The following is a 26,561-nucleotide window of genomic DNA, read 5'->3' as shown; positions in this document are numbered from 1 at the left end:
ACAGCAAGCCTATAGTTGTAAAGTACAGCTAGTTGGCCTCGCATTGGGCAACAAAACTCATTTCCTGCTGAATGAATGTTGTGTGAACAATGATGTTAACAGACAGAAACAGAGGAAGGAAAGGACCCGAACTCAACCAATGAAAGTTAGCAAATACCACCTTGGGGAAATCCTGTCAAAATAATCACCTTTCCAATTCTTAAAATAACTTTGCAGGGAATGGCCAGTTCTAAGATATAGCCCCAAATGGTCACATGCTGTTGTGTTGATCTTCTGTCCATGGGAGAGCTATTGTTCTTCTTGTACCTTTGGTCATATCTTGCTGAGAGCTTTTCCTTATGTAACACTGTTATTTGCAGTCTCTTTTTTTACATTTGATCCACACAGTCCAATTCCTTCTCTTTGCTAATTTGCTGACTCACTTTTCTTTAGCTCCTTTGGCTAAATTGTGTATATTTAAACTTGTTTCCTAAGATCAGTGCTCTGACAAGTAGGTGGGCTTTTGGTAATGGTCTATATATCAGGGCAGATTAACAGTGGGCAAGGTGGGCAGTTGCCTTACTATCTTGGGACCATGTGGTTTCCTCTCTCACCTTAAGATCAAAGGACTGCAGTCATTCAGTCTTTACTTCAGCCTTTTAATCTAACTAACTTCTCTTTTCCAGTAGCCTCTAACTTGGAGGTGGGTCAAAGCATTTTTCAAAGTATTATGAAAAATGTCAAAATGTTGAAATTGTTTCTATTTTGCAGAGTTTGAACCAGACCTATTTTCCACTAACAAATTGTGAATTTTTGCAATGAAATTTTGTGTAAAAAATGTTATCAAGGTCATAATTGAAATGATTATTGACATTTTTAATTTAGAAAAAGTCAAGTTTGATTGTGGGTAACTATTTTAATGATACACACATCTGTGTGTTCAGAGATAATGTCCAAGACATTGATCCCCGCAAACACTTGTACTCAGCTTTAACTCTAACTTTCTTGCAGTCCTATTAGCAAAACTTTTTGCTATACTTTTTTTGTCAAAAAACATTGACTTGTTAAAGATTTCAAGCCATTTTGTACACATTTTCATAATCTCAAAAGTTAGCATTTTCATTGTAAAAACTTTCTGCTATGAATGTTATATTCTTCTCCAAGCCCTCGTCTTACCCAGCAGCTTATATGAGAAAGGTCCCATTGAAGTGCATTTTGTAATAAACTCTAAAAGTCAATGGGGTTGTGCATGGGAAGAGGTGTCAGTCACATGAAACAGCTTTCTGACATGGGGTCCCATTTATCCTCTTTATTTCCAGGTTTCATGTAGACCAGAATATGAAAACTTTATGGTTGTATTTTGCCAACTAGAGCAAAACTTAGAAATGTAATGTCATTCATGTTTCAATAGTTTGTCTATCAAATTAGAAAATTGTGTTTAATTTTTAATTAGATTTTGGACACTTAAATACTGAAAAAAATGTTAATTAATGGGCTTTTTCAAGGTCTCACTGAAATAATGACCACTCCCACTGATTTCAGTGGGAGGAGGATCAGATCTTCTTGAACATCTGTGAAGCAGATGGTGGGAATAGAATACTGCAGATTAAGGTCTTGATTCAGGAAAGCGCTTAACTGTGTGCTTACATTATCCCTATTCAGGAAAAGCACTGAAGCTTAAACTTAACTTTTAACACACATTTAAGTCTCAGGGCTCATCTACACAGTGTGTTAGAGTGCACCAGAGGGTGTCAGTTCTAGTGCGCACTAGTATATTGCTCACTAACTGGCCTGTGTGGACCCTGTTGATATACACTAACATTTTTCTAGCATGCATTAATGTAGCATTGTTTGAAACAGGACTATATTAATGTGCACTAGGGAACTTTTAGTTCACATGAGCACTGGTCTTTGTGGGCCAGTTAGTGCACAGCATGCTAGTGTGCACTAGAATTTACACACCTCTAGTGCAGACTAATGCGCCTTGTAGACAAGTCCCCCTTGACTTCTTTGGGAATTAAGTATGTACGTAAGTGCTTTCCTGAATTAGAACGTAAATGACATTTTTCCAAGATAAGAGTAAATGCCTACAATCATTGTAATCTTTAAAATGAACACAAAAATATCATAGCCCTGATCCTATATCTGGATCCACTACTATAACCCAGGGTCCATACTGCTGAGTCCCATTGTCTTTAAGTGTGTATTACAGTATCACCTGTGTCCTTTAAAAGTTAAAGATGTCTTTCTGAAAATATTGTAGTCACTTTAAAATGATATCATTTTTCTTCTTTGCAGACAAAAAGAACAAAAATGGCATGTAAACCTATTTCAAAAGAATATAAATGACAAAAATTAATAATATATTTCTTACCTAGCTATAGTTGCAGCAGATTTTTAAGGATATTTTTATTAAATTTATATCTTGTTTCTAATAATTACTGACAGCCATGATAGAGAATTTTAGAATCCTTCCCCTTCCATTTATAGCTGAGAGAGCTATTTTAGGACATTGAGATACCAAAATAGAGAAGACAGTAGCGATTGTCAAAGACATGGCCTTTGTAAAAGAACTTTAAAAATGCGCTTCTTTAGTCTCTTCACCCTTGAAAGAACGTTCACAACTTATTGATGAATATGATGTCAAAAGGTTAAACTGGATGAAAAATAATTCATTAGAGTCACATGAGAATTTTGTTTTAACTTGAAAGCTACTATATGACATCAGCTAAACACAGTTGTGGATTGCCAGACAGGATGTCTTTTTCCTTTGTAATCTCTCTTCATGCATATTAATAGAAAAGGTCCCATCTAGTCAGATCAAAGTTCCAGTCAACAAAATTTCACATTAAAAAAATTAATTACTGCGTTTAACTTAAATAATTGACATCCTCGCACATACTTTTAGACACCAGCCCTAAGACAAGCAGCAATATTATTTGGAGATAAATTTTTAGATAACAATAGAACATTTTTATTCTAACTTTAATTGAAATTTAATTTTGGTATGAAACAAATACATGCTATTTTCAATAAAGCTTAACAAGTTTAATAAAATTATCAGGACAAATAAACAATTTATTTTTGGTGCTGCCAGCAGTTAGGAAAGGCTATTTCATCATCAAATATACTATCTTTCTGAAAGCTACTTGAAAACCCACAGAAAAATTATTATAATAGTCTATGTTGCTGTTGCATTTATCTTAAAATGGAATTACAGCTTTAGGTTCTTACAGAATATTTTATTAACAAAGAAGTTGTAGTTCAGTGCTTATTTTCTAGTACTAAGATTGAAAGAACGTGAAATCTTATAACTAGAATAGTTACTGTGAACATTGTATTGCTGTCAAATGGTGATGATGGTGTTCCCACTAGTGTAACTGTGACTATCACCAGAGAAGTTTATTCCACAAATAGTTAAAAATATGGTAGTATATTCATCTGTAACATAAGTGGGCAAACTGTAGTGAAATCCATTGAGTGGCACCCACTATATCAAGAGTGCATTTGATCCAGTGATTTTATAACAAGGCTTTCAGTTTTAACATTGTTTGCTGAAAATTCAATTTTTTTTTATCAAAGAAAAAATAGCTGTAAAGTAGCCAAATTTATAACTTCATAGAGTAAACTTCAGAAGGGACCACTGATCCTCTACTCTGACTTCCTGTATATCACAGGCTGTTAAATGTCATCCATTGCCCCCAAATTGATCCCAGTAACTTGTGTTTGACTGAAGCAAGCCTGCTAGAAAGGCATCTAGTCTTGATTTGAATACATCAAGAAATGGAGAAGCCACCACTTCCTTTGGTAGTTTTTTCCAATGATTAGTAACCTGGATTGTTAGAAATGTGTGTCTTATTTCCAATTTGAATTTGTCCAATTTCAGCCACTAGTTCTTCTTATGCTTTTCTTCACTAGTTAAAGAGCCCTGATATTTTCACTAAGTGAAATTATTTATACACCTCTCAATCTTCTTTTTGATAATAGATTAGACTCTTAAAATTTCTCACTGAAAGGCATTTTCTACAACCCGTGAATCATTTTTGTGTCTCCTTTCTGCACCTCTTCTGTGAAGGTATTATATACTTTTAAAAATGTGGATACCAAAAAGGAAGACAGTATTCCAGTATTCAACTCACCAATGCCAAATACCGAGTTCAAAGGACTTCCTTTCTCCTACCACTGCTCCTTGATTTATACTTCAATGATCTCACCAGCCCTTTTTGCCACAGCATCACACTAAGAGCTCCCATTGAGTTGCTTTTCCACTATAACCCTAAATCCTTTTCAGAGTCACTGTTTTCCAGAATACAGTCCTCCCATTCTGTAGGTATGGCCAGCATTCCCTGTGCCTAGATGGTGTAACTTTGCATTAGTCTGTATTAAAACTCATTTTGTTTGAATGGGCCCATCTTACCATGCGATCAGGTTACTCTGCATAACAGCCCTGTCCTCCTCCCTATCCGGTGATGTCTCCTCACTGTCAACTACTTTTTGAGATCTCTCAGGCTATATCTACACTACAGTTGGGATTGACGCTCTGAGATCAATCCACAGGCAGTCAATTTAGCAGGTCTAGTGAAGACCCGCCAAATTAACAGCAGATTGCTCTCCAGTCGACCCCTGTACTCTACCCTCGATGAAAAGAGTAAGGAAAGTCGACAGGAGAGTTTCTTTTAAGGCCCCACAGTAACTTGACCTAAGGTACATCGACTACATAGATTACGTAGCGTAGGTTGATTTACCATGGTAATGTAGACAAGTCCTCAGTTAGTCAATTTTTAATCCATTTAACTTGTGCTTTATTGATATTGTATAGTGCTAATTTGTTAATCAGAATGTCATGTGATACTAAGTCAAACGCTTTACAAAAGTCAAAGTACGTTACATCTGAACAGTTATTTTAACTCATTCTGTAATTTTATCAAAGAATGAAGTAAGGTTTGTTTGACGTGAGCTATTTTCCATAAAATCATATTGATTGGCATTAATTATATTCTTGTCCTTTATTGACTGAATCCCATATCAGCCTTTCCATTATTTTGTCAAGAACTGATGTCAGGCTAATTGTCCTATATTTACCTGGGTCATTCTACTTGTCTTTTTTAATTACTGACACAACATTAGCATTCTTCCTTATTTGGATATTTAGAAGAACTATTTATGACTCCCACCTGCACATCAAATATGGGCTTTTGCTTACCTTTAACATGACTGCTATAAGAAAAGGAGTACTTGTGGCACCTTAGAGACTAACAAATTTATTAGAGCATAAGCTTTCGTGAGCTACAGCTCACTTCATCGGATGCATTTGGTGGAAAAAACAGAGGAGAGATTTATATACACACACACAGAGAACATGAAACAATGGGTTTATCATACACACTGTAAGGAGAGTGATCACTTAAAATAAGCCATCACCAACAGCAGGGGGGGGAAGGAGGAAAACCTTTCATGGTGACAAGCAGGTAGGCTAATTCCAGCAGTTAACAAGAATATCAGAGGAACAGTGGGGGGTGGGGTGGGAGGGAGAAATACCATGGGGAAATAGTTTTACTTTGTGTAATGACTCATCCATTCCCAGTCTCTATGCAAGCCTAAGTTAATTGTATCCAGTTTGCAAATTAATTCCAATTCAGCAGTCTCTCGTTGGAGTCTGTTTTTGAAGCTTTTTTGTTGAAGTATAGCCACTCTTAGGTCTGTGATCGAGTGACCAGAGAGATTGAAGTGTTCTCCAACTGGTTTTTGAATGTTATAATTCTTGACGTCTGATTTGTGTCCATTCATTCGTTTACGTAGAGACTGTCCAGTTTGGCCAATGTACATGGCAGAGGGGCATTGCTGGCACATGATGGCATATATCACATTGGTAGATGCGCAGGTGAACGAGCCTCTGATAGTGTGGCTGATGTGATTAGGCCCTATGATGGTATCCCCTGAATAGATATGTGGACAGAGTTGGCAACGGGCTTTGTTGCAAGGATAGGTTCCTGGGTTAGTGGTTCTGTTGTGTGGTGTGTGGTTGCTGGTGAGTATTTGCTTCAGATTGGGGGGCTGTCTGTAAGCAAGGACTGGTCTGTCTCCCAAGATCTGAGAGAGCGATGGCTCGTCCTTCAGGATAGGTTGTAGATCCTTGATGATGCGTTGGAGGGGTTTTAGTTGGGGGCTGAAGGTGATGGCTAGTGGCGTTCTGTTGTTTTCTTTGTTGGGCCTGTCCTGTAGTAGGTGACTTCTGGGTACTCTTTTGGCTCTGTCAATCTGTTTCTTCACTTCAGCAGGTGGGTACTGTAGTTGTAGGAATGCATGATAGAGATCTTGTAGGTGTTTGTCTCTGTCTGAGGGGTTGGAGCAAATGCGGTTATATCGTAGCGCTTGGCTGTAGACAATGGATCGAGTGGTATGATCTGGATGAAAGCTAGAGGCATGTAGGTAGGAATAGCGGTCAGTAGGTTTCCGATATAGGGTGGTGTTTATGTGACCATCGCTTATTAGCACCGTAGTGTCCAGGAAGTGGATCTCTTGTGTGGACTGGTCCAGGCTGAGGTTGATGGTGGGATGGAAATTGTTGAAATCATGGTGGAATTCCTCAAGAGCTTCTTTTCCATGGGTCCAGATGATGAAGATGTCATCAATGTAGCGCAAGTAGATTAGGGGCATTAGGGGACGAGAGCTGAGGAAGCGTTGTTCTAAGTCAGCCATAAAAACGTTGGCATACTGAACATGTGAAAACATGAAAACCATAGAAATTGTTTGTTTTTCCAATTGAAAAATCCCATCAGCAAATAATCTGGTTAATGTTTGCTTAAATAAACAAATTGGAAATCCTAGCTATGACATTGTAAAAGATACTAATTTTACTTTCATTTTTTTAATCTAAATTTCATACTTGTGCAGGAATAGAATGGATATTACACAATTTTACCACAGATTTACAACATGGTCAAGATGTGTGCTCAAATTAGAAAGAAATGAAGACTTTTGCAGTTGCATCTATAACTCCTAAAAATTATGTTTGTACTCATAACTGGCTTGTAAATGGAATATAAATTAGAAATACAGTACATATGAACATGTGAGCTGGCGGTTCAAAAAGAAGACCTAAACTTTCTCCAAAGTTTGGGAGTGTTTGGATTCAAGGTTTTGGTTCAAGTCAAATCATAACATTCAGTTCTGGGTTTGGGTATGGATTTTTAATGCCTTCAGTGTTCAGGATTTGGGATTCTGGTTCTGAACCATCTGATTATGTAATCCTACCTGGAGTAAGTAAATAGAATCAAGGTAGTGGGCAGGAGATGAAATGATCTCTGCTAGAACTTATGCCAGCTTTCATTCATCCAAAAGTCTTAGCAATAATCGGCCTGGACTGACTATAACAGCTACAAAAGAATGTCTGGGAGGAGAATCAGTACCGGCTCATCTGCACATTACTGCTATCCTGACCATTTACTGGTAACATTTTCAAAAACATTTAAGTTACTTAGGAGCCTAAATCCCATCCTATTCCAAAAGTGAGTTAGGCATTCAGTATAATTGAAAGTCAATGGAACTTAGTCTCCTCAATGCTTAAAAACTCCCTTCTGAAAATAGGACTTACACTATTAAATTACTTTGCTGCTTTTGAATAACTTACTTAGACTAGTTAAAAAATCATTGGGATTTAGGCTTAAAGCCCAGATTTTTAAAGGGATTTTGGCACCTAAATAGGAAAATGGATGCTTAAGTCCATCATGTAGGCACCACTGACATTTTCAAAACTGGAGCTCAGGTACCACCTAATTGCCCCCCACCCCTCCCACCCACCCCAACTAAATCTCCCAGGCATGTACATTTTGGCCAGTCAACATTTTCAAAGCAATTTAACTGCTGATACTCTTACTAAAGTCCACAGTCTTATTGGCCTCACAGCAGAGATGTACCAAGTCCCAGGCTGTGCTCCTGTGACCGTGAAGTAGCACAATTTGCAAAAGGCTTGTTCTGGTCAGTCTCTATTGCAAACTCAGTGATGGTGTGTTTGCAGCTCAGGGGTCAGAAGGGTTAATGCTGACTCACTGAGCTGCTGCAGTACACCCAGGGTGGTTGCATCTGTTTTCAATAGTGTAGATTCAAGAGTCTTGGAACAGAGAGGACAGAGGAAGTTGGCTCCTGGGATTCTGAGATACTTTTTGGAGGACTCCCAGGACCTGAGTCAAGTGGGGCTGCATCTACACTGCCTTTTGAACCTGGGTCAGGGCTTTGACTTGGGCTCATACCTTGTAGCCTATCAGGGTCCTGGGACCCTGGGTTTGACCCCGGGTTAGTGTGATTTGTGTATGGACAGAAGGGGACTTGGGCTTGAGTCTGAGGCAAGGCTCATGTTGCCAGTGTAGACACATCTTCAAAGTCTGGGTCAGCTGACTTGAGCTTGGGCTGCAGGGCTACAAATAGCAGTGTAGATGTACAGGCTTGGGCTGGAGCCCAGGCTCTAAGCCCCACCCGCTCTTGTGGGGACTCAGCCCAGGCCCGGGCTCTAGCCAGAGCTTGAACATCTACACTGCTACTTTATAGCTCCGCAGCCCGAGCCCTGTGAGCCTGAGTCAGCGTTGCTGCAGGGCTTTTATCGTAGTGTAGACATATCTAAATCATTTAGGCACTTCTGAAAACTTTCCCCTACCGTTCATCTTTTCCACAATTTAATCATTTACATTTCCTTTTCACAAGTATTTTAAACAATAAAAATAGGATAAATGTAAACATAGGCCCAAATTCTGTAATTATTTACTTATAATAGAACCTCAGAGTTACAAACACCTCGGGAATGGAGGTTGTTCTTAACTCTGAAATGTTCGTTACTCTGAACAAAACATTATGGTTCTTCTTTAAAAAGTTTATAACTGAGCATTAACTTAATACAGCTTTGAAACTTTACTATGTAGAAAAAAAATGCTGCTTTTAACCATCTTAATTTAAATGAAGCAAGCACAGAAACAGTTTCCTTATCTTGTCAAATCTTTTTATAAAATTTTCCCTTTTTTTAATAGTTTACATTTAACACAGTACTGTACTGTACAATATTTGTTTTTGGTTTTTGTCTCTGCTGCCTAATTGCATACTTCCTGTTCCAAATGAGGCGTGTGGTTGACTGGTCAGTTTGTAACTCTGGTGATCGTAACTCTGAGGTTCTAGTGAACATGAGAAACTTTATGCACATGAATAGTCCCTTTCAATGTAATATTTCCAGTGAACTTAAAAGAGTTACTCATGGATGTAAATGTTCATTTTGAGCTTGGTTCTAAAACTGGATGAGGTTGTGGGGGATCCCAGGAGCAAAGAGGAATGCTTGTTTTATCCAATGATCCTTTTCCTAACCCCCTGGATTGAGTATTTCAATGCCAATGCCTTTATGAAGACCAATTAAAATGGGCTGGAGCAGTGATTCTCCATCTGTTTACCATTATGGGCCACATATGCAGCTGTATATGTGTTATGTGAGCCGCATCCACACAATATATATACTACCTGAATGGTCCTGAGGCTGTCACAGCTATGTGTAGATTGGTTGAGAACACTGGGCTAGAGTGTCCAAGTTTAGATTCAGATTCAAATTTCTCCAGAGTCTGTGGTTTCTATCCTTGGGGCCAGGGTTTTGTTCTTAACTGCCGCAGGAATAATGAACTATACCCAACAGTTGCACTGAAACTCAAAATGAAAATGAAAATTAAATAACTATTGTCGAAATTACAAACACTAAAAAGTTTATTTTATTCTACAATCTGAGCTATTCAACAGATTTAAACTGAACATAATATTACTAACATTTGATAATGTGACTCATTCCAATCTTCTGACATTCCAGTAGAGAATAAATCACAGTTTCCAATCATATTGTGGTTAATTGCTACATTACCCTCAGATTTGATAACATTTTTACCAAGTTTTGAATTTTCTCTTCTATTTCACTCATGTTGCACAGATATTCTTAATTCTTTTGAATGCTTGACTTTGCAACCCTAATGTTCTCTTAATATAAAAAGAAAAATTTACGGCCTATATAGTAGTCAAGATTTTTTTAAAAATCGGGTGCCTAAAGATGCACTGGGTACCTTAACTTCAAGTACCCATTTTCTAAAATCTTAGTCTAAATCCCTTCCCACCCAAACAATTTTACTTTCATATTTACTGCTTTTGTAATTTGAACACTTGAGGCCACTAAGAGTTTGAAAAACTTTAGCTGAAGTAATGACCATCTCCCACTGGAGGAGCTTTAAATGCTTTCCTGCTTGTGAAATGTCTACTACAACATTGTTAAGATCTATTGGTCTCACTGAAAGACAACCATCCAAGAAAAGAGCCTGATTTCTGAATTACTACTGCTCCATGCTTAGTTGATTTTCATTCATGGAAATCACAATGCAATAGGACAGTGTCAGAAGCGGTGGTCCAATTCGCAATCGGGTGCCACAAGCGTTCATTGATCATCCTAAAAGTCTAAGAAACAAAAAGAAAGCATCTTCCTCCTCCACATCATCCTCCCAGAAAAGATCCTGGTAATAAAATCAACTAATTGATTAAATCTCCTTGTTCGCAAGAACAATTTAAGTTAAGCCAACATAGACTAATCTAATGAACTGCAAATGCTTTATACATTCCTTTCTGTTTATTTTTTACATCTAGTAGTGTGGTTTCAATATTTCCTGCAGGAACGTTGAATTTCCAAGCCACTTTTTCATTCATGATAGAACAATTGTCCTCTCAGTTTAAGAAAAAAGAATATTTGGGCCATGGTATAGAGAGCCTGTGCAAAGTCCTCCTCATCTGTTACACCATGGAAAGGAACTCTGTGGCAGTTCTACTAGCAAAACTGCTGAATTTGGGTGTCTGTGCACCACAGGAAGGATTTCTGCACCAGCCTAGGCAGTGTGGAAGTTCTAGTAGGCTAGGAGAGGGGACATACATTCACTCCTTTGCAGTGGCTCTAGAACAGTGTATAACTAGTATGGAGGACCTATGGCTCTTTGTGGAATGACAGAATGAAGGAATGCTAAACAGTAATTCTGTACCCTGGTCCTGGATTGGGGTCAGTTCCCAACCACGCTGCACTCCACTCACAGAGTGTCCAAATTCCCGAGCTTAATGGGCATGGGGTAAATTTTACACTTAGGCCCTAATTCAGCAGTTTATGCTTAAATTTGAACATGGGCTTAAATCCAAATGAAGGTAAAGGGATTTAAGCACATACTTAAGTACTTTGATGAATAGGGATGGATTTGAGCATGAATTTAAAGTTAAGTAAGTCCTTCAGTGCGTTGATGAATTGAGGCCTTAATTAAAGCACATTACATACTTTCGAAAACTAACGTGAAAATTCCAAACGAGACCTAATTATTTTTATGGGCATAAATTTGATCTAGTTGGTATTGTTGAAACCTGGTGGTACGATTTACACTATTGGAGTGTTAAAATCAGTGGTTATAACTATTTAGGAAGGACTGAGTGGGCAAAAGGGGGGCCACTATGTCAAAAATGGCATTACCTGAGTCACTGATAACTCAGAAGAAAATTATCCTGAATGCTTATGGATCAATTTCCTAACATATAAAGCACAAGATGAGGTATTGGTGGCTGCGCCAGACAAAAACCATATCTGGGAAGAGGATGGCCACTTCCTCACATACTTATCTTTAATGTATAGGAAAAAAAGCTGTGTGATCATGGGGAAGTTCAGTTTGAGTTACATCTGCTGGAGGTCTCATGCTTCCAATACTAAAATATTCTTGGAATTTCTAAACATTATAAATGACAATTTCCTAACTCAAAAAGCATTGCAGCCAGCACAGGAAAATTCTGTATTAGACCTTGTCTGAACAGATAAAAAGGAACTGACCAAGAACTAAAAATTAATGGAAGCTTAGGTACAAGTGATCCTGGCTTGATCAAATTTATAATGTGCACACAGAATAAAATCCAGACTATTAATATATATATCCATATAGAGATAGATAGATATTTTAATAAGGCCAATTTCACAAAACTGAAAACAATTATGAGCCAAATTATATAGTAGGAAGAATTTAATGAGAATAATGTTAATGATAATCAGAATATTTTAATAACAGCTTACTAGACTCCTAAAGAGTCCACTATCAAGGAAGAAGGATGTATTAATTAATAAGTAAATTAATAAATAACTGATTTCAAGGGGGAGTGAAGGCAGCTGTACAAAATAAGTAGTAATATATAACAAATGGAAGAAAGAGGAAGTTGATAGTAATGAATATAAATCAGAAGTTAGGAATTGTAGAAAATTGAGAAGCCAAGGGGCATCGATTTCTCCTTGTGGTCAGCATAGTTAAGGACAATAAGTACAAGTTTTAAAAATATATTAGGAACAAAAAGAATCCTGACAATAGTATTGGTCCATGACTAGATGAAAATGGCACAATTATCAATAATACTGCAGAAAAAGTGTTCAATACATATTTCTGTTCTGTTTTTGGGGATAATTAGATGATATAGTCTCATCATATGGTGATAACATTCTTTCTGTTCCCATCTCTGGAGGATGTTAAACAGAAGCTACTAAAGTTAGACATTTTTCAATCAGAAGGTCCAGATAATTTGCATCCTAGAGTTTTAAAAGAGCTGCCCAAGGAGCTTGCTAGACCATTAATACTGATTTTCAAGAAATATTGAAGCACTGGGAAGTTCCAGAAGACTGCAAGAAAGCTAATGTTATGTCAATTTTTATAAAGGGTAAAGAGGATGACTGGATAATTATAGGCCTGTCAGCTTGACATTGATCTCCAGCATGATAATGGAACAGCTGATACAGGACTCAATTAATAAACAATTAAAAGAGGATAATGTAGTTAATGCAAATCAACATAGTTTTATGGAAAAACAGATCTTGTCAAACTAACTTGATTTTTTTTTATGAGATTACAGGTTTGGATGACAAAAGTAATAGTGTTGACGTAATATACTTAGACTTCTTAAGGTGTTTGTCTTGGTACCACACAACAAAAGTAAAACAATATAAAATGAACATGGCACACATTAAGTGGATTAAAAAATGGTTAACAGATATGTTTTAAAATGTAATTGTAAACAGAGAATTGTCATCAAGCAGATGTGTTTCCAGTGTGGTCCTGCAGGGCCTGATTCTTGGCCCTACACTATTTAACATGTTTATCAATGTCCTGGAAGAAAACAGAATTATCACTGATAAAGTTTTCAGTTTTAGAAAAATTGGGGAAATGGTAAATAATGAAGAGGACAGGTCACTGATTCATAGTGATCTGGATCACTTGGTGAACTGGATGCCCACAAACAAGATGTGTTTTAATACAGCTAAATGTAAATGTATATCCCTAGGAATAAAGAATGTAGGCCATACTTACATGATGGAGGGACTCTGTCTTGTGAAGCAGAGACATTGAAAAAGATTTGAGGGTCATGATGCATTCAGCTGAACATGAGCTTCCCCTCTGATAGGATGGCCAAAAGAGCTAATACGATCCTGGAATACATAAAAAGAAGAATCTCTATGAGGAGCATAGAGGTTATTTTATCTCTGTATTTGGCACTGGTGCAACCATTTGTGGAACACTATCCAGTGCTGGTGCTCATGATTCAAGAAGGATGTTGATAAATTGGAGAGGGTTCAGACAAGAGCCATGAGAATGATTAAAGAATGAGAAAGCATGCTTTATAGTGGTGAAATCAGTGCTCAAACTATTTAGCTTAACAAAGAGAAGGTTATGCGATGGCTTGATTACAGTCTATAAGTACCTACATTGGAAACTGTTAAAGATTCTGTGTGTAGTTCCATTTTGGTGTCCCATCTTTCGCCAAACTGTCTCTCCTCTATTTAACTCAAATTAGCCTAGTCCATCAACTTAACAGAAAATGAATCAATCAGCTCTTAAGCTCCAGGGCTTGCTTCCTTTACCTCCCTATCGGTTCCCTGGAGCCAGCCTAGGTTTGTAGCCCCTCCATCATCTCAAGCCCTTCTGCCTCCTTTCTCCCTGTTCTCCTTCCCTTATAGCTGGGCTGTTTTCCTTATTGATCTTAGCTGTGGGTGTGTGTCTCTGGCAGTTCTGGCAGCTGTGCCAGTGTGCTCAGCCTGGCTGCCTCTCAGTGAGGAAGGCTCTCCTCTCTCCTCTGCCTATATCCTGTAAACCCCATTACAGGAATAAATATTTAATACGGGCTTTTCAGTCTGGCAGAGGAAGGTATACACGATCCAATGGCTGGAAGTTGAAGCTGACAACTTTAGACTGGAAATAAAGCATAAATTTTAACGGTGAGTATAATTAACCATTGGAACAATTTACCAAGAGGTGTGGTGGATTCTCCATCAGTCAGAATTTTTAAATCAAGATTGAATGTTTTTTTAAAAAAATCTGCTCTTGCAGTTATATTTGGGGGGTTCTATAGCTTGTGTTTTACAGGAGATCAGACTAGATAATCACAATGGTACCTTCTGGCCTTGGAATCTATGAATATTTCTTGTGAATTAAATGACTCTAAAATATATATGAATATACAACCGCCATACATAGGACATATGTATTCATAACTTAAAATTATAGGATTGTCTAAACAGTATTCTTAAAATTTTACAGAGATGTTCTACTGAAATGCAATTTAATGTCTTTAAAGCCTATCTCATGTACACTATAGCAATGTATATGTATATTTGTTATTGCAAATCTTAATCTTTTTACATGACTGAAAAATTAGTTTATGGGAGCCACAATTAAAATAATTTGCAAAATACCAGCATTACACTATTAAAATAAGTGCTGCAATATTGTACCAACATACAGCTAATTTAAATGCAAAAGACTTTTTATGGGCTGTTTGTCTGTGCTGATGTATGGTAGGAGAATTAAAAAGAAGTGTATTTAAGTAGAGTGAAAAAATAGAGAAAATAAGGGCTGCAAAGCGAGATTTACTATTGTGTAAGAAATATTAAACATGCCTGCACAAAGGCTGCTTGAAGAAAATTGATTACAAGAAATTTGTGACTAGTCATACCGTAACATAGAAAGAGAGCCACAGGGCTGAAATGACAGTACAGTTTGTGGTGGTTGAATTGTAGGAATGTGACATTGATCTGAAATGGGACCCATTTGAAGTAGTAATTGTCAATCTGTGCAATTAAAGGATGGCCCAAAGTCTTACTCAATTAGCTCTTTTGGCATGACCACTTAGTTTATAAAGTCCCATCGTCTTCAAAAATTGTCATTCTTCTAGGGGAGCCTGTAGAAGACAGTTTGGTTTGGGGTTGGTTAGTACCCATCTAGGATTGTATCTGGAATTTTCCTTTTGCAAAAATACAAAAATGCCTCATTTGACGGACTGCTCTTATTACAAGGTGAGCCAATCAAATATACTATGAGATTTGATGATGATTGCCACTGTTTAATTACTCAAACACAGTTAGATTACATGTTGGTTTAGAATCCTTTTATTCATTGTGACACTTACAAAACAATATGTTTTATTGTGCATACATGTTTAAACATTTGACTGTCATTTTTTGCAGGCATGGTCAGTGTTTTCAATTAGCGATGAATCATGAGTTTGAAAAAAGGAAAGAGATGTACCAGATTATGTACAGTGATTATATTTCTATTCCCTCTTTCCCATCATGTAAACAAAGTATATAGCCCTAAGGAAGCGGGAGGGGAATAATGGTATGTGAAGTATCTAATTAATGTATAAGGGAGTGACATCTACCAAAGATTTGAGATTTATAATAATTCTACAATGCTGATATAAGGGCCAGATTTTCACCCGGTTTAAATCAGCATAGCTACATTTACTTTAATGGAGCTGCATCTATTTACTCCAACTGAAGATCTGGCCTTTTATGCTCTTCTTTACCAAACTTATGCTATAAAGCAACATTATGTATAAATAATTGTATTGATAAATATAAACTTCAAAAATTATTTCCTTTTCCCCACAGGTACAAACACACTTGGAAAATCAATCTAGATATCACATACAGCAAAGCCAGAAACATCAAGTGAAACAATACCTGACACTTGACACCAAGCTCTCCAGCCAAACCCTCTCACTGTCCCACTGCCATACAGTCCAGCCTGCAGGAGCTACATCCGTACTGAGAAACAGACACATGCCTCCTGCCAGCAATATTGGTGCTCCAGAAAGTCCGGTTACCAAGCTACTGGGTCTTGGAGGACAACATGAAAATGTGGTATGGCATGTATGTTTAAGATACAGGCAGGGCTGAGGGAAAGTATAGGAGAATGGTGGTTATCTTGCACACCTTGTGTTACTTGTGAATAATAATTAAATATACATGTACCAGTTCTTTGCTGCACCACATCAGTGTTCCCTTTCTTATAGCCTCACTTTGCAGCCCTTGTTCACCTGAGTACTCCTTGCTTACACAAGCAGTCCCGTTGAAGTGCGTGGATTCTGAATGCCAGTGTGAATAGCTGCTTGCAGGATTAGACACTTAAACTTTCAGTTTGCACCTGGATATTTTGTATTTGCAGAATGCATGTCAAATACAAAGTCTGACATTAGTATATTACTGTCCATTTTTTTGAATATGCATCTGGATTTGCAAACCTTTGTCAAATGGAAGTTATTTCTGTCTAAAAACATTATTTCAAATATATAATAAGTTTAAACACCAGACTAAATTTTAGATGCAAAAACCCAGTCATTGATTTTTTCAGTTAATTGCTGTATTTTATATAGGCCCGATCTTCAGCTTGTGTAAATCTGTGTAGCTCCATTGACTTCAGCACTACCATTGACTTCAGTGGAGCTACACCTAATTACACCAGCTGAGGATCTGGCTTGTACATTTTATGCAGTCAGATATAGATCAAGATGTTCTTAAGTACTTCAGTAGATTTCAAGAGATATTGCATACTAGCAAAAGGAGAATTAATTCAATGGCATAAGAAAGGAAGCAGCTTTATCCCATGATGGGATTTAAATACAACAAAAAAGACTCATGAATATGCTGTTACCACAGGGTGAAATCCTTTCAATCTACATATGCCCTGAGTAGTTGAGTTCTATGTCAGTGGAGTGTGAAAGGGCTGGGGAAGTGGAATACTGTACCCCAGTGTAGGGCCAATGGGCACGGGGGGGGGGGAGGGGAAGGAGCTGCAGAATAGTTACCCTCTCCCTGGGGATGCTATTGGCTACAGTAGTGACTGCAGTCTCTCAGTGCCAGTTGCATGGAGCCTCAGAGCTGCATAAATATCCCTGGATTGCTCCATTTGTGGCCTTTCATGGTAGTTGACATGTGGGAGCATGGAGTGTGCAGGCACATCCACACAGCTGCTCCACCCACAGTTCCCCTACCAGTTCCGCTTGTACAAACCCACATGACATGAGTGAATCTTACCTATAGACAACAGAATTAGCAACAGTGTTTGACTATGAGTCCTTCTTCAGGGCTGCTTTGTTAAGAAAACAAGGTATTTGTGTACCAATCCAGATTGTTACTCAAAACTCAAACTGAACCCAAACTGAACCTGTATTGAGGTTTCAAAAAGTATTTTTACTGTTTTTTCTGTTTAATTATTTATCAATGTCACATGTTTCTGCAGTTCCTGATTCTGGCTAGGACCAGACAGGCTGTTTTGGATATGTGTCCAATCTTTGGAATGAATATCCAAACTGAGGTACCATGAATTTCTGTGCTTCAACACACAACACATTACTCAACCTGCTGAATTTTGGCAGCAGCATTATATGCTGCAGCATGAGTGACCAGGATTCTTGAACAACCACAGATTCCTGGCAGCCTTCCTGGACCAGTAGATAAATGTGTTACGGATATGACACACTTGAGAGGGGTTGGGATTGATGGTTACTAGTTACCCACAACCCTTCTATCATCTGATCTTGGTGTGACAAGGTGGTAGGCTCAGAAAGGGGGAATGGGTAGAGGGCTGTTGTTATTCAGGGAAAAAAGTAACTTAGTGAAACACAACCACTTTTACTTTACTCATGGGAACTAATATATATGAAAATCTTTCACAGATAGTAAAGTTTATATGAGGTTTAAGAATTTGATCTTTGTTTTTAATTCACTTTTGTTGATTGCAGTTTATTTTCTCTTTAGTTTCATATTATCAAAAATATGGATCATCATTAATAGTTTAAAACTATTATTTTCTTAGATGGAGGAGGTTATTGATGACATCATCAATATGGAATCAAGTTTTAATGATGAAGGGATAGGTTGCTCCGAAGCTACACTACTAATGCAAAGAACTGTAAGTATTTTATGGATTTTCATCCTGCTATTAGTACTATAGATTTGTGATATAGAATTGAATTGTAAACTATAGTTTGACAGAATAAGCAGTATTTTCAAGTGGTGAAGTTTCCTCCCCATTGTTCTGAGTTATTTGTCTTTGTGCCAGGAAATGCCATAGGGGTTGAGGGAATCCACAGCCCCAGGATGTGGCCAGGATAAGGATAGAGGGTTCCAGCACAGTTCCTCTATTGCTATTATTGCAGACTCTGGGATGGAATAGTAGCTTCAGCTCCTCAATACCCCTGTGCAGGGGTTTTATGACTAAATAGATCCATGAAAGCCAGTATAAAGACTCCCTCCCCCAATAGCATGCAAGAAGTTCAGAGATCCCCAGTGTAGCAGCAGCTACTCCTACATGCTACTCTGAAGGGAAAGATGGTGGGTTGAGCTCTATTTGTTGCAGAGACCCTTGGGCTGACCCTCTAACATTGGTAAACAGCACCCATTTGGAATAATTATAAGCACTGAGGTGAGAATATGAAAAATACCAATTGAATAATAATATTAAAGCAATAGACTCAATTTTTTAAAAATGTGATGAACAGTCTGTTTACATTGTCAAATATGTTACAAGTTTGAGGAAAGAGAGTGGACAAAATTTGGGTTGTAAATAAAATAGAGCATTATGTATTTGGGGAAATAATCTGAGTACTCAAACTTTACTTAAGATATCATCTGTTTTCTCCTCTGAGCCCCAACTCATGGTGTGATCCTTATTTCCAGACTTCACCCTCGAAGTGATAGTGCCCAGATTGGCAATTAGAACTTGGAGTGAGTGTTCAAACATTTCTATGCCAGTTATAGAGTTCAAATTATTATTTTTATAGCATGTTGTAAATATGCAGAACACTTTACAGATGGTCCTTGATGAACAGAGTTAATACTCAGATCAGTCTGATGCAGGGAAGAGCCTTAACAGTTGCAAGATGGTATGGAGGGATGGTCAGTGAGAGTGAAAAGACTCCATGAAAAGTAGGTTTTCAAGCAGGATTGGAATCCTTCTTTAAAACTGAAGATTTTTCATTAACTAAGTATGCTAATTCCAGCCTCATTAATGTTTAGCTTCAGGCATGAAGTATACACACTCTGTGTATTGTCTATGGCTACTCTCTTCTTGCAGGTACAAGTCAGCATTTTGGTTTTAATCTGTCAAACACTATGGACCTGAGTTTTCTCTTATTTACACTGTTTTGACTGCAACTCCACAGGGCCAAACAGTGCCATTTAGCGGCTGACTCCTGTTGGAGAAGATGCTGGGAGGCCAGAGAGGTACAACCTTTTTCTGAACAGCCAGGTGTGTGTCCTTTAGGATGGTATAGTCTGCTCCCCATGGAGCACCTGGCCTGCTCCAGGGGCCAAAGTGGAGAGAGGGTAGGCCATGGCTCTGCCTCTTTCCTGCCCCCTTTGGGCGGTTTGATGACAGTTCTTGAGTTCTTCAGATACACTCATGTCCAGCAACACATAAAGTAGAGGAATATATTATTTTCCTGAGTTAAAACATCTCTGTATATTTGGTCATGTTATAACAAGATGCTCCAGGGACAAGGAGGAGGGAGCAGCCAGAATTAAAATCTCAGGATTTTCAGTTTCCCAGAAGAGGCAGGTATCTCCCACACTAGCTATCATCTTTGTGCCTGCAAGCAGAGGGATTTCAGTTGTATTCCAGTTCCTTGCACAGTGACACAAAGAGCAGTTAGGGAGAATCCTTGTGCCTTCCACTGTGTTTCTGCACAAGCACCTGACATTGTTGTCGGATGGATCAGAATCAGGCCCTAGGTGATTATGGCTCACTTAGTGGTCTCCCCTCTCTTTATACTCCACTGTGGCAGCTGAGATCTACAGAAGCATTAGAGACACACTTTAAATTTATGCTTCTGTCATTGTCTATGGTTTGTTCCTCAGTTCTGCAACACATTCCCTCTTATGCTCTGCTAGAACTCAGCTTGTTAGGTTTCCACATACCACGTAAAGCTCACCTTTTCAGTGAACTTTGGCTTCACAGGGTCTAATCCATAGACCATTTTCTTTCCTAATCTTAGTGGGTGGTTGATGTGGTTGGGGAATTTGTATTGCTGCCCATTGTGTGTAGTTCTAAACTGATGTTTGTTTTAGTTGGATGCATCCATATGCGACTTAAATGTTCACATTAAAGTCTATGGGACTACTTATGTGAATAATTGATCAGAGGTTCATAATCTGCCCCTTAATTAACGAATTATAGTTGTGGTATTAGTAGGGTCAGAAAAGTGAAAACAGGAACATACTCCTTCCATCCTGTAGGTGCTCATTGCAGCTCCACCTATGCTAAAGCAGCTGGTCATCTGGCTTTTACTGAAATTTGGTCTTAATTTCACTATATCAGAAAAGCATCTATCCCTGGGCCCCTGATTTAAGAACTACTCAGAGTGGAGAATGCACTAGCTCTATTTCTTCTTCACTTAAGTTTCTACTTTAGATCAGGGGTATCTTTTATCACCAACTTTTAAAATCACTTATGTAAAGAAAGATAAGGGGACAGAGAACATTTAATCTAGCTGCCTCAATACTTATGCAAGTATTTGTAGACCCCAGTTCTGTCTCTGACCATGAAACATTGTTTTCAAATAAAGCATATCTATTACCATCATGTATTGCTCAGAGGAAATGTAAGACTAGCATTGATTCAGCAGTACTACACCAATGAAGGAATAACAAACCCAAAACACTGTTTTGCTGATATAATCTAGAACTTTAATTAGAAAAACAAAATTAAAAGTAAAACAGAATATGATCGAGACTCGTTTTTCCATAATCATGAGGATCCAATATGATGGGACCTGTTATTTTGGCTGTTGTTAGTGTCAGCAGCACCACCATCAGCAATTCTGGGCCCCAGGGCAGAACTGTCAATGGGCCCCCTAGGAAGGGTCGCTGGGTCGGGGAGTCACTGCCACTGCATATCATGCAGAGTGGGCTGGAGACAGGCCTCACGCTGCTGCTGGCCCGGTATGGCATCACCACATGGGCGCGGAGCTGGACCATGTGCAGCGGCTGGTGCATGCACACACAAGCTGTGCCCGTGCGGATGCAGTCCACCTGACATTTGGGCGATGCTGCGCCTACACTGGCTGGTGCCCAGCGAGCTGCTGCTGGCTGCGCTGGGTGGTGCCCAGCAAGCTGCTGCTGGCTGCGCTCTTCCGGCACAGCCAGGGCTTCCACATGCCCGCCCGGCTGCCTTCGCCTCTGCTGGTACCACCCTGTACGCACCTAGGAGCCCTGCAACCCACCTGGGCGATTTAAAAGGGCCTTGGGCTCCTAGGAAAATTGGAAAATTGTCCCCTTTGCTCCCCTCGTCGTTGGCCTGAGTGTCAGCTCTAGAAAGTAACATAGTGTCCTTGAGAGAAGTTACTTTGAACACTGAAGACTGATGCGTTGAATGCAACATGTATATTAAGACAATAGGCCGACTGCAGCTGTAGTAATTATTACTTAGCTGCCACCTGTAATGAAAGAAAGGTTAAATTAACTACAATGTAACCCCAGAGTTATGAACACCTGGGAATGGAGTTTGTTCATAACTCTGAACAAAACATTATGGCTGTTTTTTCAAATGTTTACAACTGAACATTGACTTAATACAGCTTTGAAACTTTACTATGCAGAAGAAAAATACTGCTTTTAACCATCTTAATTTAAAAGAAAGACATACAGAAACAGTTTCCTTACCTTGTCAAATCTTTTTTTTCTAAACTTTCCCTTTATTTTTTAGTAGTTTAGATGTAACACGGTACTGGTCTGTAGAGTATTTGCTTTTCTTTCTCTCTCTCTCTCTCTCTTTTTGGTCTCTGCCGCTTGCTTCCAAATGAGGTGTGTGGTTGACTGGTCAGTTCATAACTCTGGTGTTCATAACTCTGAGGTTCTGTTGTAGGTACAAGTACTGCTATAGCTGGAGATGGTCACAGATGCCAAAAAGCTACCAGCTCTCCATCCTCACCAAACTTGCACTTTAACACAAAACCTTATCAGCAACCTTATCAGCATGGCTAAAGTGTTTTAACTTTCCAAATACTTGGAATGTGTGACTGTCACTGTTGATATAAAGTATATGACCTCACCATTAAGATTTTGCATCAAAATGCAGGTTTGATGAAGTTGGGGAAAACATTTCTTTTGGAATCTGTTGAAGATGGAAGTGAAAGCCTTATGGAGCCTGTTATAGATAGTGTAGCAGGAAATGTCAAGGAATGCAAGATACTTTTTATTTCCAGATTTTTCAGGTTTTGGATCAACTGAGGTGTCGTGATGCAATCCTAGCTATCACTAACCATAGCTTTTGTTTTGTTTGTGTTGAGATATATATATATATATATATATATATATATATGCTGCCAAGACTCATGGGAACACTATACTGGTAGTTTGCCAAGAACAGTGGCCCCTATGAAAAGATTGTTATTTGCCAATAGTTATTATACAGGGGTATCTGAAATATCACAAATACTAATACTTTAAGAAATAACTGCAGTATTTTAGATAATCGCAGTGTATCAACTACTGATGAACACTGACTTTTTTAATGGCTTCTACTTCACCTGATTTTCACCAAACCTTACATCAAAAGAATTAGAAGATTGTTAGAATCCTGCTATCTGGATTATTATCTAAAACCAACCATTCTGCAAGGGCCTGAGCTCCACCTGTAAAGTGCTAAGTTGGGCTGGCTGGGAAACAAGAATTCTAACTTGAAAAAAAATAGAGGTTTTGAAATTTTTCATTTCAATACAGAACAAAAATGAAACCTAGACCTTTTGAATGTCTTCATGAAAAAGCACAGAGACCCACCAAAGAAGAACCAATATTCTGGGGATTAGGACACTGCACTCACCTAGGAAATGCAGGTTCAAGTCTCTACTCTGCATCAGGCTAAGGAGGAACTTGAACCCAAATTTCTGATATCCTAGCTGAGTGATTTAACCACCATGCTGTGGAGTCAGTCTCTTTTTCTTTCTCTCTGGCCCAATGAATATTTAATTATTCATGCAATGTGGACTAGTTTCACCAGAAGAACTTGAGAAAGAGAAAGAATGACTTTTTTAGATGGAAAAAAGTGTCAATTTTTTTGACCACCTCTAGTGCTGAGCAAAGCCAACAAAAAAGCCTTTGAATATTCCTTCACAATTTTTAATGGTTTTACTTTGTATCCATTTTTTCCATGTATATTCTAGTCAATTAGTTTGCTAGCAGTAATATTTCCTGAGAACAGTGAATTATAAGCAAATAGTGGAGAATACTGGTGAAAAGCACATTTTGAATTAGTAATTATAAGTACTTGCACCAGAAACATGATTGCAGGAATTATGCTCATTCATTTAAGGAATAGAAACAAACCATGTGACCTAGACAAATTTAACCTTGTTCAAAGATTACTGAAAAAAATCTATTCTCATAAAATCTACAAGAAGTGTTTGCCCAAAATATTCATGAATAAAAAATGTTTAATACATCAAACATTGTGAGTTATTCTATCAGTTCTACAGTTATACCACAAGACTCATGGCCAAAAATCTCTATAGTGGTTTAAGGGTTTATCTGCCCTCTCCAAGATCTTCAGCCTCAACTCTGGGTCCTTTACATTTAATCTTTTTCTAGGGCTTCCAAGTGAGCCCTGTCCACTTCTTGGGAAACCTGGGCCCACCCACTACACCAGGAACCCAATAAAGAACAACCAGAAACTTCTCAATTCAACTTGTTGCTGCTACTTCTCTAGGCCTCTTTATCTTCATCCTTATAAGAGGGCCAAAGTTCTCAGATCCCTCTCTCCCTGCGCAAACCCAGCTACACAAATGCAGCCAGCAATAAACCTTGGCTAATCCTCACACTCCTATAACCAGAGAGAACCATGCTTCTTTAATCCTCTGGTGTCAGCCAGGGACTGGCGTATTAGGGCCCTGCATCTCCGTTTACCTGAGCTTGCTGGGCTCTGATTGGCTGTTGTTAGCCCTTCTAGCCCTAGAAGGACCGGGCCTTTGTAGTTTCCAAGATGGCTGTTTCAGTGAGGTCCCTCTAGGGACTGGAGAACTTACTTTTTGTGCACCTTTTTTCCTGTAGTGCAGCTTTCTTGGATGGGATGTATTGGGACTGCCGTGTTTTCTGTAGGGAGCTGCAAAGGCTAGGTACACCCTTTCACAAGGGGATAATACACGAGCGCAGAAAAGAACAACAGAACCCACAAAAGCGAGCTAGCGTGTTACAAGAGAATAACCCATTAGGCAGCCTGTAAGAATTGCATCACCTTGCTAAAGAGAGAGGTAGCTGCAGTCTCATAGGGGCCTGCAACCACTGGAAGAAAGGACATAGATGAGCCTTGTAGCCCTTACAGGGAAACAATTGATTAAGCAATTGGCAGTTGCCTAGTGGCTCAAGTGGCTAGTTCTTGTGATGTTGATAACCTGCAAAGCAATAGGAATGTTCTGTAGGGAATAATCTTACCCTGACCAGGGTATGGACTAGATGATCTAATAAGTCTTTATCCATCTGTAATTTTTATGATTATGTTAACAGCAGTGGATAAAAAGCTCTCATTAAATCTCTCTGAACCATGATGAATGCACAATTCTATCTATCTGCAAAATCCCATTGCTGTCACAAGGTCTTTGAGGTCACAATTGCTCATCATGGCATTAATAATTTGTATTCATATTAATTATTTGTCAAATACTGATGGTTACAATTTGGTAATTGAATGGATTACAAAAAAATTACTGTCTGTCTGATTGCTAGAAACCACACAGAAAAAATATCAGGATATTCTCTAAATACTTTATTTAATAACTACTGTGATCATTCAGGCAGATATCCTTTCTGTTAAAGGGTGCACAACATAATGCTGGACTAGGCAGCCCAGTGCTGCATATTGTATGGATAGTTTTCAGTCAGTAAGCATTGATGTCATTTGGCAATTTTCATAAACTGCTAGGGTTCAAAACCATTCTAGAGAAAGGTCCAGAGTAAATATTAACAACTTTCTTTGGTTACTGTGGGTAACTTGAAAAAGGTGCATAACGTCAATGTGAATGCTTTGTCAATCACATTCTACACCAGATTAGTCTGAAAGTCCAAGGAAGAATCAAAGTTCACCTTGGTACATAAGCTTCAGCACAGCTCTCCTAGATATTGTTTACAAGATTAGTAAAAGAGAAAAATGAAGGAGAAAGACCAAACTATCGATATTGTGGAAATTATAGACTCTTCAAAAATAAAACTGGTGAGCAAATATTTTCTTTGTCTTTCTTCAATATTTTTGAGTTAAAAATATATAAAGCATGTGGATCATGAGATACTAATCTTAGAACAAACAAGATAAAGTACAGGGTTAGAAACTGTCTAATATGTATAGAACCAATAATGCAGTTTGTTAATTTAGATTGTTGCAGTAAACAGTTCTGAGGCAATCTTTGTGAAGACATTTCTTGATATCAGAGAGGACGTTCTCTTGTGTTTGTAACTGAACTGTCAAAACAAATGTTTAGTACCAATTTTTCATGAGTTATACCTGTCTGAAGCAGGACTCTGCGGGTGAAACTCATTCATGGAGTGGAAGACTGGTATACAGCTCTCTGTCCGAGTCAAGCCCTTCATAAGGGCTGCATGCGGATTATTTTGAGGGAGTGGCAAAGCAAGGAAGCTTATGTATCCAGCTTGCCACAGAATAGGTTTTTGTCACAGCTCTACAGAGGCCAGTACAAAAACTAAAATGGGTGTGGTTCAGATGAGGGGCCACAGGTCCACCTCACGATAGTCAGGTATCACTTCATTAGTTTGCTTTGAATTCACATTCTTAAGTTATCTTTGCACCCAGAAGAGCCAGGAACATTTTTAAAAAGGAATTAAATGTATAGCCCAGCACACAACTCTACAGCAAGGAGTTGATTCCACACCAAATTCCATAGCTGTATGGGATACATGAGGCCCTGGTCTTATTTGCCCAAGCCTTTGGCTAGACGAGTGGTTCCCAAACTTGTTCTGCCGCTTCTGCAGGGAAAGCCCCTAGCGGGCTGGGCCGGTTTGTTTACCTGCCATGTCCGCAGGTTCGGCCGATCGCAGCTCCCCGTGGCCATGGTTCGCTGCTCCAGGCCAATGGGAGCAGCTGGAAGCAGCGGCCAGTACTTCCCTCGGCCCGCGCTGCTTCCAGCAGCTCCCATTGGCCTGGAGCAGCGAACTGCGGCCACTGGGATCCACGATCAGCCGAACTTGCGGAAGTGGCAGGTAAACAAACCGGCCCAGCCTGCCAGGGGCTTTCCCT

General features: G+C 38.7%; 1 protein-coding gene across 5 annotated transcripts in view; it reads left to right on the top strand.

The window, feature by feature from the left end:
• Nucleotides 1-26,561, top strand: part of TFEC (transcription factor EC) — a 209,602-nt gene that overhangs the window by 134,052 nt on the left and 48,989 nt on the right. For 4 of the 5 annotated variants that reach the window (XM_043495354.1, XM_043495357.1, XM_043495369.1 and 1 more), the window contains 2 exons: nucleotides 15,935-16,186; nucleotides 18,141-18,236. In XM_043495354.1, coding sequence (XP_043351289.1) covers nucleotides 15,935-16,186; nucleotides 18,141-18,236 — 348 coding nt within the window. Of the gene's footprint in view, nucleotides 1-15,934; nucleotides 16,187-18,140; nucleotides 18,237-25,059; nucleotides 25,524-26,561 lie in introns of those variants that run through there. The other variant, XM_043495373.1, reaches the window with a different exon arrangement.

This window comes from Dermochelys coriacea, chromosome 1 (genome assembly GCF_009764565.3).
Source record: "Dermochelys coriacea isolate rDerCor1 chromosome 1, rDerCor1.pri.v4, whole genome shotgun sequence".
NCBI lineage: Eukaryota > Metazoa > Chordata > Testudines > Dermochelyidae > Dermochelys > Dermochelys coriacea.
This window is presented reverse-complemented; position numbering and strand designations above follow the sequence as displayed.